Genomic DNA, 17,131 nt, shown 5'->3' with positions numbered 1-17,131 from the left:
TGACTAGGTCAATTTTTGCATTTCAAACATAAGTGCTTTATACGCAGTTTACTCAACCGTTTTAGATACAGAAGTATAAATCAAATACTGTAATATGATTTGAGGTTCATATAAAATACTCATAGATTATATAAAGAAGAAAAAATAGAGATGTAATGTAAACGTCAATGGTCAAACTGTATTGTACACAGTCATGAGCATACTCGTATTGTACACAGTTTGATTTCACTTCCTATTTCGCCTGTCACTAGTGTAATAGTTTACTCTTCTATTATCCTATTACTTTATTAGTTTTACGTTTGCATATTTGAAATATTACTTCTGGAATTACGCGTATCTCTTAAAGTCATCATTGCATCGAGACAAAGGGCTTCACATTTCTTCCATCTCCTATTCTTTGCAGCATTCACTTCGTCATCAGTCATGGCATTTTAGGCAATTTTTGATTGAGCGAGTGACAGCTCAGTCGGGCTTGCATCAGCTATAATATATCCGCATTCGTGTTGTTACGTTTCGACCAATCAAACAGTGAGAAACAGTTATGTGCGTTCAGATGATATACTGAATGTACCAGCAATAGTACTAATTTCAGTCTCTTGGAAAAGGAAGGCTACATAAGACAAGTTTAGCAAAGCAAACACAAAAAGGTCTTTCTTCTTCAGATTTCTATTTATTTAAATTGCTTCAGTGTAGTGCTTTCATTTTGTTTACTGTAAGTTTGTTTACTGTCTTTCACTGTTCTTTCTAAAAAACGATCACTATCCATTTTCACCCCAAGAAATCTTAGACAAAATGCCTAAATTAATGTGAGATAACTGAAAAGAACCATTTTATTTCTTATTAGAGAAAAATTATTTTGAACTACTATTTTTTAACATGCATTTAAAATGCTTTGAGGACTAGGAAAAAAATTCTGCACTTTGAAATAGTAAATTTCACAGTAAAAAGAATACGGTGAATTGCTTAGTCCTACATGAAATTCGGTCATTTCATGTGATATGTTCCGGTTGGAGACTTTTCATTTTTTCCTGCTAATCTGTTTGTGGTCCCTGATAACAAATGCAGCATTATTTCCCTCTCTCTCTCTCTCTCTCTCACACACACACACACACACACACACACACACACACACAAAAAAAAAAAAAAAAAAAAAAAAAAAAAAAAAAAAGGGGGAGGGAAAAGAAAAGGAAAATAGTGGTGCAGTTTACTCGTTTACTCCATATACCATCTTCAAATGCTTTATTTTTGCATCATTGTATTCAACTGATTACACTCAATTGTACAACGAGTTTTTAGCACATATACTGAAAATTTGATTCTTGCGGTTTCTGCTTGAAAATGTCTTAGAATAGAAGAAAACCTGCTTGCAAAAGCTCTCCTCAAGTGTTGAAGGATCTTAATCGTTACATGTGACCTTCAGTATTGTAACCAAGGTTATTAAAATCGCAACGGATTCATTATTTCCATCCTGCTGAGGATACGTTACGGCTGGGCGGTTTAGTGACTAATCGTTCAGTTGAAAGAGAATTACGTTCTAAAACGGTTAGTTTTGGGGCAATTTTCGAAATATATTTTGTGAGATTATTTTCGCGATTATAGTGGAACACATCGAGAGATTTATAAGCATAATGAAAATTAGATTCATGTAAAAATATAGCAAACTGTCTCATAACCATGCAAAATAATAATAATAATAATAAAAATAAACTAAACTAAAATATTTTTAACAAAAAATTATTTATAGTTTAACAGTCTGATAGTTATTCTTGTGTGATAATAAATTTTTCGCGTCTTACTTTTGTGCCGAATTTTGCCTTCTTGATATCTCATTTACTTCCTGCTATGAGTATGTCAAAGCAGCTCAACAGCTCTGTCACAAGTAAATAAATAAATAAAAACAGTTCAAAAATACTTTTAAGCTATTAAAGAATACAAAAAGATTGATATTCCTGTATATGCCTTGAATATGTACGTTGATGAAATGATTGAAATTAGTGTAAAACTGAGTTTTTGCAAGCGGGGTCTGAATACTGCTCCGGCCTATAAGGCTTCAAGTTTTATAGGCCCTAAAATGATCTTACAACTCTTCATAATTCTGTTTTCTTCTCATGAAAACAAGGAAAGTGGGAATAGGGAGAGGTTTAAAGAAAGCTCTGCTTAAACCCGCAGACTTCTTTAATCGGGTCCTGTTTGCAATACTCCACATGTTTTTACTTTTATAAAACAATTAAACATCTGAAAAAACAATAAAAAAATCTGAAAGTTTTCAGATTTTAACTTACGTCCAAAGGGGCGTTTTTTTAGCGTTTTGTGTGTTACCTTTATTTATTAAATATCATGGTCTTTGCACTTAAACCATAAAATTCAATTCAATAGCAATGTCTCAAAATAATTTTAAAATGAGCATATCTTTAGAATTTCCGATTCACAGTTCCGCGCGCTTTAGATAAAAAAGGTTCCTCCCCTCCCCCGTAGAGTGTTGTCATTGCTCACTTTGAAATCCTTGAGTTTGTTAATCAAAAATTCGTTAAATTTTTTCAAAATATGAAATAGACAATAAAACAAATTCCAAATTTCAAGTTTTGTCTTCCACATGCCCATATTCGTAGGAGGATTACGTCATTCAAAATTCGATGGCTCTATGTATTGTTGTTTTATCACAATGCGAGAAATATACATACATTTATGCAGATTTTTCATTATTTAATTTCTTCAAATATAATGCAGGACTCTACCATTTGGTGGCAATAGTTTGAAAAGTGAAACGGACATTTATAGTGATTCAACGTAAAAATCGCAAAACGAAAACAATAGTTCTTCAGGGACAAAGCCTCTTTGGACTAAAAAGTGTGATATTCTCTCTCAGATTATGAGAATCTCTTTTAGATTATTTCTTTTAAATTTAGATCAAAGACACAATAATGTAGCAAAATGGACTTCGAAGATTTCATTGAAACAAAGGAGGCATTTTCATTCTGTAGGCTATTTATACTTTATATTTAATAATAAACGGCGCAAGTCAATGGAAATATTATCGTTCTTTGCTTCACTAAAGTTTTGGACAATTCTCTTGATGACTATATCCTAATTAAGACACTAAAATATATACTAGAATTAGTATTTATTCGGCGTGTTATTGTATCTTAATTATAGAAGCCCCAAACAGGCTTATTTTTGCTTTCTTGAATTAGACTATATCCTAGTTACCACCGCTGAAACCACTCCATAAAGGAAATAAGACTGAAGTAGCTTTACCCTACCATATGAATTCCGAAAAATTTATGGCTCATTGAATGAAATTATGAATTGTGAAAACTTTAATTAAAAAGTACAATATGATTAAAATTTTTAGTTAAAATAAAAAAAAATTATTCGTGTTTCGTTTGATAATTTAGCACCATATTCATTTATTGTAGTATTGCTTTGAATAATAGTTAATGTAGTAATGATTTAATTCTTCTCCTAGTGTTTTTCTGTCCCCCCTCTCTGCAGTTTCTGCAGACTTACTCGGATGTAAAAAATCTCACTCAGTTAGTTGATTCCATTCTAAGTTATTGGCTTTGTAATTTATGCTCACCTTTAAAGGCAAAAGTGTGAGATTTATGGCCAGGATATGGTCAATATAGTTTAATGGTATTCATGTGAATTTGACACTTTGTAAGAAAATTATCAAGGCAAAACTTGTTCAGACTCATTTTAGAGATAAGTTAGGTAATTGATTACTCACACGCATATGTTCCATTAAAAAGTATCTCGGATTTCCGTTGAGCTTAACCAAGTGAAAGCAAACAAAAGTACTTTATCTTGGTTATTATATTACATTCGTTTTCGCTTTCCACCCTTTTCTAATCGAACATCACGCGCAGCCTGCTTTAATCCTTCGTTGGAATTACCTAGCATTTCATTCTTTCTCTTTATGACTTGGAAGCAGTACAAAGAAAGTTTCTCTTCGCGCTCTCGACGATCGCTCAGACATTCACCCATTACCATGGCAACATACCTGCAAGCCATCAGAAGTTTCAATATGCTTGTGTTGCTGAAGAAGAAATGTTTGCTATATTTGTCTTATTTTTATTTTATTTTTAGCGAAAGCTTTTAGTTGTGTAAGAGCAGATTGTTGTTTTTCCCTGGTCGTTTCAAGTTTCTTCTAAAGTTTGCTCTTTAATAAGACGACTTCAGCGTACAAAATATTTCTTTTTTACCCCCCCCCCCCCGAGTATTTAGTTTGCTCAATAAGACTTCCTATTTACTAAATTCTTCCCAAAGCTAAGGCAAATGCTTTTGAATTTCAAAATATTTTTCAAAACGTTTTTTCCTGTTTAAGTTTCTCACTCTTAATTTTCGATGCTAATTTAAGTTAAATCAGTGAAACATTTAAGCGTTCATGTAGGATGAGTGTCATAGGCTGAATGTAATGCTGTATACAAAAAGGAGTACTTACGTATTATTCTGTCAACCGTGAAATTTGGCTACTACCGAACCATGAGAATTTTCGAAGATCCTGCCTCGCCAATCGTTCCTTCCGAATTATTTCACCTTTTTCTTGAAGGTACTGACGCCTTTTCATTTAATAAACAATCAGGGTTCGACCCGCTTCGTTTTTGTGCTTCTTAAGATCTTTCGTAGATTTCTACTATTTTGTTAGGCCATCTGATTTTACTGGAAGCTCTGTTTAGAAAACGCTACAACTACAAACTTCCTATAGATATTGTTCCAATCTGTTGCTGTTTCGACAGCCGTATATTTAGCTGTCCATACTGTAGCCATTAATACATATTTTTTATGGTAACATTCCGTAACTTTGAAAATAAGCCACTGCTTGCTGTAGAAGGCAGATCCCAGATTTTAATCATTTATTTTTTTTTTCAAAATGCATAAAAAAAATGCAGCACTAAACGTTAATTTATACCCTTATTCATGAAAACTAAAGGTGGTTTATCGATTATCAGTTGGGGTTATATCAAGCGAAGGTTATGAGTGTGTTGTTACGTCAAGCTTATTCATAACTGGTACTTGGTATAGAAAAGCTTGTTCCTCAAAGGTTGTCAGTGAAAAGCTTCATGGCAAAAACACGAGAGAACAACGCAAGGGAAAAGAAAATCATGGCAGGAAGTTAAGTGTTTACAAAACATAGCATACGCAAGTTTCCAAATTTTTAAAGTTTCACATGTGTTTTCGCTCTTGCAGCAGATAACAATTTATGAGCGCGAGAAAAAAAAATATTTTTACTCTCATTATTTCAGATTTTTTGGACTAATCGATAACTTTTAATTGAAAAATTAAAAAGTAAACTTAAGCATTTGAAAATGGAGGGAAATTACAATTTTGTATTACAGAAATTAATAAAATTTTTAACGTATGTAGTTAATTCCTTTTACAAAAATGTGTTTATAGCTTTCCATGAAAAAGTAATTCAAACATTATTAGAAAATAGGAAAGAACATGCAACGACACCTTCCAATCACCAGGCAGAAAAAAGGTTTTTCGTGGTTTTAAATAGTTATTATAGGTACTTACGTATTATCCCGTCGACCGGCCAGGTAGCGCCATTTAGCGCGAATTATAGGTGACTAGTTCCTTTAGAATTATTCAGTCACTATAAGCAACTGGCGAACGTTGCCATTATTTCCGCCAACAGTGGACAGGATAATACATAAATACCTTATTATGAATTGGAATTTAATTAAAATAAGAAAAAATATTATGAAAGTTGAAGAAATAGTTCAATATATTTCGAATAAAATATGTCATAAAAATTAAATAATGCTGAGTTAAAGTAGTTAAATAAAAAAATGTTTAATTTAAATTCCAAAATTTAACATGGAAGTTAAAAATCCAAAATTTAACGTGGAAGTTAAATTTTGGACAAGTTTTCCTTAACGTTCTTGCACTAAAATACTAATTGTCTTGAGATATTTTATCATAGCAATGAATTAAAAATAAAGCAACCATATGAAGACGTTAACAAAACTTCACCTTTAATAAATTTAAACAAAATCGAATCCAAATCTTACTGAAAGAATACTAGACAAAGGAGATGATTTTATAGTTTAAAAATTAAAGAGGTTTAGTAAGTGCCTCTACACAATTCATCTTACTTCGCCAAAATTTTTTTATGCATACGTTCGTGGAAAACCACTATTACCTTTTTTACAATGGATTAGCAATTTTACAATGGATTTCAGTAGCTAACTGTATAAGTTAAAATTTCTCTTAATTCCTCCTGTGTATAATTTCAATTTATTCTCATTCTCGGATATTGAATGCGTAAGTTTTTGTCTTGATTTTTCAATTAAGAATTTTTAGTTAAAAAAGTCTGAAAATGGTCTTATAGTTATAAGAGTAAAACTATTCTTCATTTCTTCTCGCGCTCAGATATCATTGCATATTGCAGTCCCAAACATAAATTTGAAATATTTGAAAAACTGAAAATGACGTCTGCAATGTTATTGTAATGCGACCTTTTATAAATATCTCTATTTTAACTCAATCAGCTGTGCGATGTGTTCCTGAAATCACTAAGTTTTGCGGTTGCTTTATTTTCTATTACGATGTTTAAACATGCGATGTTTACGCCCTGCTTTTCTTTTCTACGAGTACCATGACGTTTTTTTTTACGATGTACTCCACCGCTTTGTTTTCTTCGCTATGTTTTTGCAGGTATGTTTTTCGGCAGACCCAGGTAATCGAAAGTCAGTTGATGTGATCGACCGTTTATTGCTTTATTATCTAAAACGATGTTTAGACATGCAATGTTTATGCTTTGCTTTCTTTCTACCATGACTTTTTTACGATATACTCCACCGCTTTGTTTTCTTCTCGTTGCTTTGCAGCAACGACATCTGTCGTTTAAAATATAAAGAATTATCTTATCTCAAAACTCTTTTCGCACATAATATGTCGATTAATTTTCAAGTGAGGAAAATATGTTCTTGTTGACAGATTGCCGTACTTTGCAGACGCGTTAGGTTTTTCAAGGGTATTACTTTGAAGTACGTTGATGTAGCGTTTCATGTATAATTATTGTCCAATAGATTAGTCACACTAAAAGGTATCGAACAAGTTGAATTTTAAATTGATACAAAGCAGATGAAAATCTGGCACACTTGGTTGCTAGAAATCTTCTACATTTACTAATTGAATGACTACATTTGAGAAGGTGAACATTAATTCAGTTAACACTTATCAAAACTTGGTTGCTAGAAATCTTCTACATTTACTAATTGAATGAATGAATTTGAGAAGGTGAACATTAATTCAGTTAACACTTATCAAGACTTGGTTACTAGAAATCTTCTACATTTACTAATTGAATGAATGCATTTGAGAAGGTGAACATTAATTCAGTTATGATGAAATTTGCATTAATTTATTTACAAACTGATTTTTACAACATTTTTCGGTACTTATTGGTTATTCGGTATACGCCGATAAACCACGAACAATCCATTGGTGCCTTTTGATGATGAAACCTGTATTTTTTTTAAATTTCCGGCTAATATTGTTTTTCAATCGCATTCAAAATGGCATCAAACAGTTCAATCCAGGGTTAAACAGAAGGTCTAACATCTCTTCTAAGTTCTGGTTTAACCTCTGCCGACTTGCCTCTGCCTATATATTAATTTGGAAAAGTAAGCAGACAAGGGATGACGAACTATACCAGCTGCCAATTAAAATATTATTAATTATGATAAAATATTATTAATTATGTTAGTAAGAACATTTCTAAACAGTTGTATTTTGAGAAGCAGTAACGTTATGGAGTATAAATTCTCCTCCATTCTATTAATCTCCGTGAATGCCAATCTTGTTGACATTAAAATTATAATAATAATAATAATAAAAAGGGGGAAGGCATTCTACTCTTCTTTGCCACACCAAAATAAATAAGCAAAATAAAAATCTCATCTTTGTAGAACTCAGAATAGTTTCTAGGCTTGCAAACGCTTGCAAAAATCATAGTTGCTATTAATATATTTGGCGATGCATCGGCGGGTACCTATAAAACAACATGTACCCATATTTAAATTCTCAACAAGTAGACATAAAGAAGAGTCAAAACAAATTTTTAATTTTTATTAAAACTTTATATTATATTTATTATAATTTTAATATAAAAATAACCCATGTTATTGAAAAGATAATGAAAAAAATATCAACGCAGTTTTCGGGAATTAATTCTAGGCCAAGAATTGCTGTGTAAAAGTGCTTCTATTGGCAAATAATTGAAAGATTTTAAGTAAATACTTTCCTAAAGCATTTAAGTTTCAGTTTATGAATAACAAATTTGAAACACCTTTTTTATAGAAAACGGTGAGTATGCATTTCCGGAGCCTGAAAAATATAACTATGCAAATATCCTAAACTGTATATTTTTGATCTATGGGGCAGTTTTATAATTTCAGGCTATTTCGTGTATTTTAAGAATGTTAACATTTAAGGCACAGTAGGTCCATCTGATGTAAAGGCAAATCATACATAAAAAGCGTAAATTAGAACCATAAAACTTTAGAACTATGGTTACTCATGAAGGAGCATTTTAAAAATTTTGATTAGTTAGAAATTTAAGAATTTGTATTAGTTGGGGAATTTCTTGTCCGTACATAATTAGTAAAACACATATGCTCTAGGTTGAAAATAATGTTTGTTCGAAAGATATTAATTATGTTATGCTATTAAGAACATGATTATTAATTTTGTTGAAACGATTATTAATTATGATATAATATTATTAATTATGTTAGTAAGAACATTTCTAAGAAGTTGTATTTTAAGAAGCAGTAATGTTATGGAGTATAACTTCTCTTCAGTAGTTTCCAAAAATATTGTTCATAAGCAGTGCTGCTTCTTATAAGACGCCTTTGCATAATGTTACACAGTATGAGAAACGTCTTTCTCTGATTATACAGATTTATTGCACGAAAACTATTATAATTAAATATATATTAATCTAAGTTAAGTTTTTGGAAATGGTAACGGCAATAATTAAACTTCATTTTATGAGCACATTTTGTAAGTAAATTTCAACGTATGCTCCTCTTTTTAAGTTAGAGATGTCAAACCAGGATTCCAGGTCTCATTACATATTCTTGAACATTTGCTTTGTAGTACTTGACATACCGTGTTTTTGTTTCAAAGTATTAGTATTACTAACTGATGCGAGAGATGTCAAACCAGGATTCCAGTTCTCATTACATATTCTTCAACATTTGCTTTGTAGTGCTTGACATACTATGTTTTTGTTTCAAAGTATTAGTATTATTAACTGATGCGAGAGATGTCAAACCAGGATTCCAGTTCTCATTACATATTCTTCAACATTTGCTTCGTAGTGCTTGACATACTATGTTTTTGTTTCAAAGTATTAGTATTACTAACTGATGCGAGAGATGTCAAACCAGGATTCCAGTTCTCATTACATATTCTTCAACATTTGCTTTGTAGTACTTGACATACTATGTTTTTGTTTCAAAGTATTAGTATTATTAACTGATGCGAGAGATGTCAAACCAGGATTCCAGTTCTCATTACATATTCTTCAACATTTGCTTCGTAGTGCTTGACATACTATGTTTTTGTTTCAAAGTATTAGTATTACTAACTGATGCGAGAGATGTCAAACCAAAATTCCAGTTCTCATTACATATTCTTCAACATTTGCTTTGTAGTACTTGACATACCATGTTTTTGTTTTAAAGTATTAGTATTACTAACTGATGTGAAAAAGGAGCAAAGGCCTTACTATATATCTGCCCGATTCATTTCCCTTACTCACCGTAGGCCTGCCACTTCCTAGCAGGTCACTAATGCTACCAGTGTCTTTGAAACTTTCCATACAAATTCCTGATCTCTTAATAACCGAAAGACTGCATCCATACGAATTTGTGAATTATCGGTAACAGGCGATTAAAATTCCACGATACCACACTTAGCCTTTTCTATCAACGCCATTTCATTACTAACTATTCCTCGGAGCCATCACTTACATGGTAAAGGGAAAATCAAACTATAACAAGAGGACTACATAGTATTAAATGATAAAAATTTCATAGTATTATCTTCGCCCCGTAATTTCGTACATAAAATTTCTATGTATTTCAGTGCCCTAATAAAACAGTTCGGAAATCTAACTGGACCTAATTTTAAGAAATTATTTAAATACAAGTAGTAAGCATGTGTACATAAAAATGGAGTACCTAAAAAAAATTGAGTTTCGAAAAATGTCACAACGCAATAAAACATTGTTAACTTTGATATCCATGCCACATATTACAGAAGTCGTGAAATTAAACTGCATGGGAGCTGAAGGCTAATGCTCGATTTAAAAGCTATTGACGATCAGAGCATTTTTAAACAAAATTTAAAGCCACTTTTAATAAAACAAAAATATAAAAATAAATGAAAAATTTTACTTACTGAATCTTAACATATTATCTTTTAAATAACAAATATTTATCTTTTAAATAACAAAACACAAGGAAGAAATTCAGATTTATATTTTCTGTCTGAAATCTAAAGCCTGTATCTGCAAGAAATTTCTAATTGGTTATATTATGTAATTCAAACGTATTGACAACTAAATATCAAAATTTTAAAATGATTTACGTATATTTCAGCTTATTCCAGTATGTTGAATTAACCACTAAATAATTTACTTTCAACGTTAGCTGGAAATTTCAGTATACTGAAGCTCAAGCAGTTGGCTGACAAATTCAAGATTCCCTTAAAAATCTTCCAAGAAGACATCCTTCCATATAGGCAGATGGTCCTTGAGCTGCTTTGCCTTAATCGGTTAACCTAACTTAACCTTTTAAACTTCAAGCACCGTATTCTCAACTACTACTTAAAAACATTCCTGCTATCATTACCACACAGATTTTACAGAATTTCTAATAAATATACACTGTCATTTAGCAAATAGTCTATAGTTTAATTCAGAAGTGGCATTCGAATAGCTTAACAGGTTCTCTACCTAAATTAGCGATAATATATGTAACTGCTAATAATTTAATGGGGGATAAATTACAAAACAGGTTTTACATTTTAACAATCGGTTTCCTAAGCTAAAAATATTTCAGGAAGCGGTTTTTAGGAGCCATTGTGAACCATATAAATTCCATCACTGATTTAACTAATAAATGTCTTCCATTATTTTTGCTCAGTCTTTGCTCTCTTGAATCCATTGTACTTTTATCCCTTAACAGCATTTTAAGTTCGCTACAATTTAAATCGTTTTTATTACAAGACCTTTTTTCGTGTTTGATGTAGCATGCATTTGGATGGCATAGCGTACATTATTAATGGTCTGACGGTAATCGAAATAATAGTCGTTCCGGAGAACGTGAAGTTCGCGAATCAAATATGGATATGCTGATGAAGATACACTGAGTATTAAATAGCTGTGCTGTATTCCTCATAAAACGGTATATTAGAAGTAAGCTATTGATCTGTCAAATTCAACACATGACGAGCTTATTTTTTACTTTTTAAACATCATACCTTATAAGTCGTGAAACCTGTGTAATAAAGTTTTATTTCATGGTGTTGCATAAAACTTTACTATACTACACTGGTGAATTAAGAAACGGGCTTTACAGGTGGCCACTTGGCACTTTAGGCTTAATAATATGCCAAATATGTCAAAAAAGGGAAGGGTGAACAGTTTAAATGAGCTATTTCTGGGATGTTAATACAATATTAAGTAGTGTTAAACTCTTATTCAGATTTATGGACGCGCAGTTCGATAAGAAATTTTCCAAGAAATAGGTTCTTTTCAGAATTACAAAGGAAGACCTCCAAGGTGTATCGTTATTCCTTCCACTCCTATGCGATTTAAATATAAACTATATTAATAGTATTCTTAACAATTTTGGAAATAACGTATTTTACAAGAATGTCTTACCTATTCTAAAAGTTATATGCATTCTCGTAAAGTTTTGTGCATATATATATATATACACATTCAAAAGAGAGTTCAAAAGTAATTCTTGAAATAAAGTTTATGAAATAGCTAAGAGACGAATCTGCGCAAATGTAGCAAGATCGAAAATAATAAAATTTTTAAAAGAAAGGAAAAGTTGGAGCTTAAATGATTGTATATTATTTAATCCCTATGATTTGTATATAATTTAATCCCTATAATTTCATTTTAATAATGTTGCATGTAATGCCCTTGATGTCTCTGATTGTAATTAGTTCGTTTATCCTTTTTAGGCTTTATTAGCATTTTATTTTTCAGGTTTTTGCCTAAGAATTTTTCTGCGATTTTTAATTTGTGATTTTATTTTGTGCTCCTTTTATGTATTTCATTTTTGTAGTCCTGGGGTTTGCGAATGCATGTAGGAAAAAGTTCTGAAAAATTTGCCACGAAAATGTTGTTTTAAATTGAAAATTTGATTCGAGAATAGAGGTTTAGAGTCTCAAATGATTCAGAGGAACGAAACATGCATTCGGAACTCGTTAATCAATTTGGTTTAAGGCTTGAAAACACTTTTCCCCTGATAAGTTCTGCTTGAAGGTGATTAAAAAAAGACAAATTTTGATTATTATTATATTTTGTATTATCTTCTGTATTGTTTACGTATTTAAAGTTTAATTTTTACTTGCTCTCCTTTTGGGTTTCGGCTTTAAATGAGAAAGAATTGTTAGCGCCTTCATAGGGATTAAATCATATACAATCATTTAAGCTCCAAATTTTCCTTTCTTTTAATAATTTTATTATATATACATTCACTCATACACATAAATACATATATATTCACTCATACATATACACGTATATAATGTATATATACTAATTATTTTTTGGTACGGGGATACGGGGTTTCTAAACTCACTTGAAAATAAAATAATTAAATACGCTCAATGTATGTAAAATAAAAATAAAATGTGTGCCAAAAATTGTCTTCACTATAGCAAGCCTCGGACTACGCTAGACTTACTTGTATCTAATAATGAAGTGTGCGGGATTTACACTATTTAAAAGCCAATCATTTTAGTAAATGAAAAGTGATAAAAAATAAACATAGATATAATTAAGAAAGATATCGCTAGCAATCCTATCTGATATTTATGGTTATTTGTACATTTTGCTTATATTCTGTACATTTTCGGTACATCTGATTCTTTATTTTTTACTAAAACTTAGGTAACGAAAGTAATCTGTTCAAAAATAATTATAGCCGACTCTTTTTTGTGCCCTGCTGTCTGTGGCGACAACTTTGAGGTTTGATTTTATTTATTTTTAATTTTTATGATATGTAAATTATGACCCAAACCCGAAGCTGGTCAATTTGCGAAATGGTCGGCTTTTGCCAGCACTGGCCACCAAATGTGGCCGAAGTCCGACATATATAAAAGTTTACGATTCAGGTTTTGACTGGCCATTTCTAGGTCTGGCTGAAGAAAGAATTACCTTTATCTCACTATTAGTAATTTCTCTCAGAATTATCTTTATCTCACTATTAATGAGTTTTCTCAGAATTATCTTCTGTGTGGATGAAAGGTACATTCTTTATTTAATGTTACAATTTTATAAATGTTACAAGCTACACTTCATAATTTGTACGAAATCAAAAATTTGTATGAATACTTCCGTTGATTGCAAAAATAAAAGGCAAAAAAAAAAAAAAAAAAAAAAGAATTAATCATGATTATAAAAGCAGTTTATCAGAGATATAAAAATCACAAGAAGCAGATCAATAATTGATAATCCTTACATTTATTTTGTAAATTCCTTGCTTATAAGAAATAAAATATGTTTCCTGTTTTATGATATAACTATTAAAAGCTACTTTCCATCATTAGCATCGTCATGTGCATTAATAATAAAGTAATTTTAGAAAGAATTTTGAAGTATCACTTAATCAGAAATATCTATAAGATTCCTTGTGCTACAGAAGAAAGAAATGTTAGTAAAAGAACCACGCAGAAGCATTTTCTCGAAGATAAAAATCATATTAAACTGATGAACTAGCATGAAACTCGTAGCAACTATGTTCTACTTTTTTTTTAAAATTAACTTTTTACGTGTTTCTAAGTGTACTTTACAAGTGAAATGACAAATGTAATTTTTATCTCTTTGAGTAAATGTTTATAGCTGCGTTTTAGTAAGTGTTTGGGACAAGTAGCTTGAAGTACTACGCGTTTATACATAAAGACATACGTCTGTATATCATATATGTATGTGCAGGAAGAACACCTTCAAAAACCGATAATCCTTTTACTTTTTCATTGCAATATATAACACTGACTTTGTTCGATAATATCAGGAGCAAAAAAGAAAACAATGAAGTATTTTCGATTTTTTCGACATCGATTGCGTTTGTGGGAGGGGAAGCAGAAGAAATGTGGTGAAACATATTTCAAGTTTCTTTTCCGAAACTGACACTTGAAGAACGGATATAGTACTCGCTCGCTTCCCTAATGCTCCGTTGGGAGATCATATATCAGATGAAGAAACTTTTTTTCAAACAGAACCCTAACTTTTTGTCTTGTTCGATTGCAGTACGACTTGATACATTTTCATTTTTTCAAAGATTTCGTCTCCTATTGGAACAAGAAATTACGGATAAATAGAAGTGTGTCCGATAACTTATAAATTACGATGCTTATCAGTGGCATACCCAGAGGATCTACCGCCCTGAGTGATCCCTGAATTTGCCGCCCGGGAAGATCCCTGGATTTGATGTTCCTTTCGATACACAAGCAAATACGAAAGTCAGATGACATATTAAGAAATAAATTAAACTTCCGTGTTTCTTTTTGAAGTAAAATTTCAATTAAAAAGTATTGGCTCTGCATTCATATTTTGTGGTGTTGCACGGTTAAACAATTTGGTTAGAATGACCTGTGGGCTATTAAAATAATCATCTCTTCAGAAATGTTTTTACCTTTTTGCTATCTAATTTGCATTTGCTCACATTTTTTTTTTTATTCCTAACACAATTTATTCGCTTTTCAAGCTAGAATAAATTCAATATTAATATTTTAACCACTTCATCAAATGCTCTTCTGCATACGTTTAAATAATAATTTATTTAAAAAAAATTAAGCAGTTTCTTTTGACAGATAAAATACTTTTTCAATGAAAATTTATGATAAATTATTTCTTTTTTACCGTTAAAATTTAGATCCATATTTATAGTTCAGGCTTTAAATCTCATAAAATTAAATTGATATCGAATATGTCTATGTTCATGGACCATTAAACACTGCGCTTGTATCTCTGTTATGCCAAGACTGGATTCTGTGACCTTTGTGTAGGTGGGTATGTATGCGTGAATAATGTTATCTCTACACTACCGTTAGGTCCTTTTACCAAATGTAAAGTAACAAATGAAAATTTTAGGTTTTCTTTTCAGCTTTATTTCCTTTAAATTATTTTTTAAAATTACAACTTATTAATTGATTTAGTCCTTTCTTGACATAACTGCATTATAATACACTGAGTATAGTTATGGATGGATGTTAAACTTATCCAGATCTTAAAACCTATTTAGTGTGTTGTGGAATATTTTGGCGCATTAGAAAGTTAGTTTTTGGGTCATATTGATGCAGGAAACCTGAGAAACGTGCAGCGCTCTCGGCGGGATTCGAACACCGCACCTTCCGATTGCCAGCAGTACGTGCTATCCAGAAGGCAGGCGGAATGACAGCAGACAAAATCTTATAGGAGAGTAAATAAAATTTCAATAAATTTGAATAATTATTAAAACAATGTGTAAAAGGCAGGCGGAAAGACAACAGACAAAATCTTATAGGAGAGTAAATGAAATTTCAATAAATTTGAATAATTATTAAAACAATGTGTAAAAGGCAGTCGGAAAGACAGCAGACAAAATCTTATAGGAGAGTAAATGAAATTTCAATAAATTTGAATAATTATTAAAACAATGTGTAAAAATATTTTATGAAACATCGACCGTTTTCAGAGAGGTACTCATTCATTAAAATAAGGAAGGAACTGTTATGATTTCAGTCCCAAACCGCTGTTCACAAACTGAGTTTTACACGTTAAAATTTTTTACATTATTCTGAATGAAACGCTTTACATTTTATTTTGAGATAATAAGCTGCCTGTCAACCGATATTTATTGAATCCGTGAGAAATGAATCTTTAGGCAATTCCTGCGACGAAAATTTTTGAAGTTTGCTATTAGCTCGTAAAAGTGTATACTGCTAGTTATACACCTTCGTATCAAGTACATGCTTAAATATATGTATCTATATTAGATTTGTACTTTGTCATTAGGTGTTGCAACGTTTACCCCTGTCGATCAAGTCTCTTATATTATTACAAAACAAACTTCTAAAATTATTTAGCACTTTTAATATTGACATTGAAGTTTATGTAATAATTATTACTTATTCTTTGCAGAGCAATGGTCTTCATCGCCCATGGTTACGCGGAACACTGTCTGTTGTATGAAACACTAGCTCGTACTCTTGCCTTGAATAACTTTTTCGTCTTTACTCACGACCATGGTAAGAATGAAGCGATTCTTGAAACATATTTGTTTTTGAATGAAGCTTCTTCATGTTGTTTAAATATAAATTGAAATTCATTATGCTATATATTTAAATTTTTTTTAGCTCTATTGCAAAATCTATTTCTTATCCTGAAGTGCCGATGTTTTAAGTTGGTGAACTAATTTCTTCTATGAAAATAGCTCTCGTGTCAATTTAAGTCATGTCAAGTTAGTTCAATGACGATTACTAAAACAGGTCATGTATAAATCCTTGAAAGTAAAAAGATTAAAATTATTAACAAAGAGAAATTTTCTAGACTGTTGAAATATTAGCGTATATTTTTTAAGTGCATGCAAACCCGAAGCACAGCAATAGAATTTAGATTTCCTTAAGTAACAGTCTTGAACTCCTTTCAAACACAGTATTTTGTAAACAGAATGGAATTACAACATATGTTTTCAAGCATATAAGAATCGATTGTTCAACATTTTTCCAGTTCTTTACTCAGAAAAACTGATACTTCTTTTTGCAATATTTGTAAGGAAGAATTTAATGTTTTGATCTGAATGGAAGCCAGAGAAATTGTCTTTGAGGAATAGTTTATTATTCAAATTTGAATCGGAAGCCCGAAAAGTGTAACTGAGAGATTTTAGTCAGAACT

General features: G+C 31.1%; 1 protein-coding gene across 1 annotated transcript in view; it reads left to right on the top strand.

Moving 5' to 3' along the window:
• Positions 1-17,131, top strand: part of LOC118184520 (monoglyceride lipase-like) — a 109,704-nt gene that overhangs the window by 39,680 nt on the left and 52,893 nt on the right. Inside the window, exon 2 of the mRNA XM_035354208.2 lies at positions 16,379-16,485. Coding sequence (XP_035210099.1) covers positions 16,379-16,485 — 107 coding nt within the window. The remainder of the gene's footprint in view (positions 1-16,378; positions 16,486-17,131) is intronic.

This window comes from Stegodyphus dumicola, chromosome X1, assembly GCF_044657685.1.
Source record: "Stegodyphus dumicola isolate Sdum_Otavi_A_Nest chromosome X1, ASM4465768v1".
NCBI classification, from domain to species: Eukaryota; Metazoa; Arthropoda; class Arachnida; order Araneae; family Eresidae; genus Stegodyphus; species Stegodyphus dumicola.
Note: the sequence above shows the minus strand (reverse complement) of the source record. Positions and strands in the feature narration are given on the sequence as shown.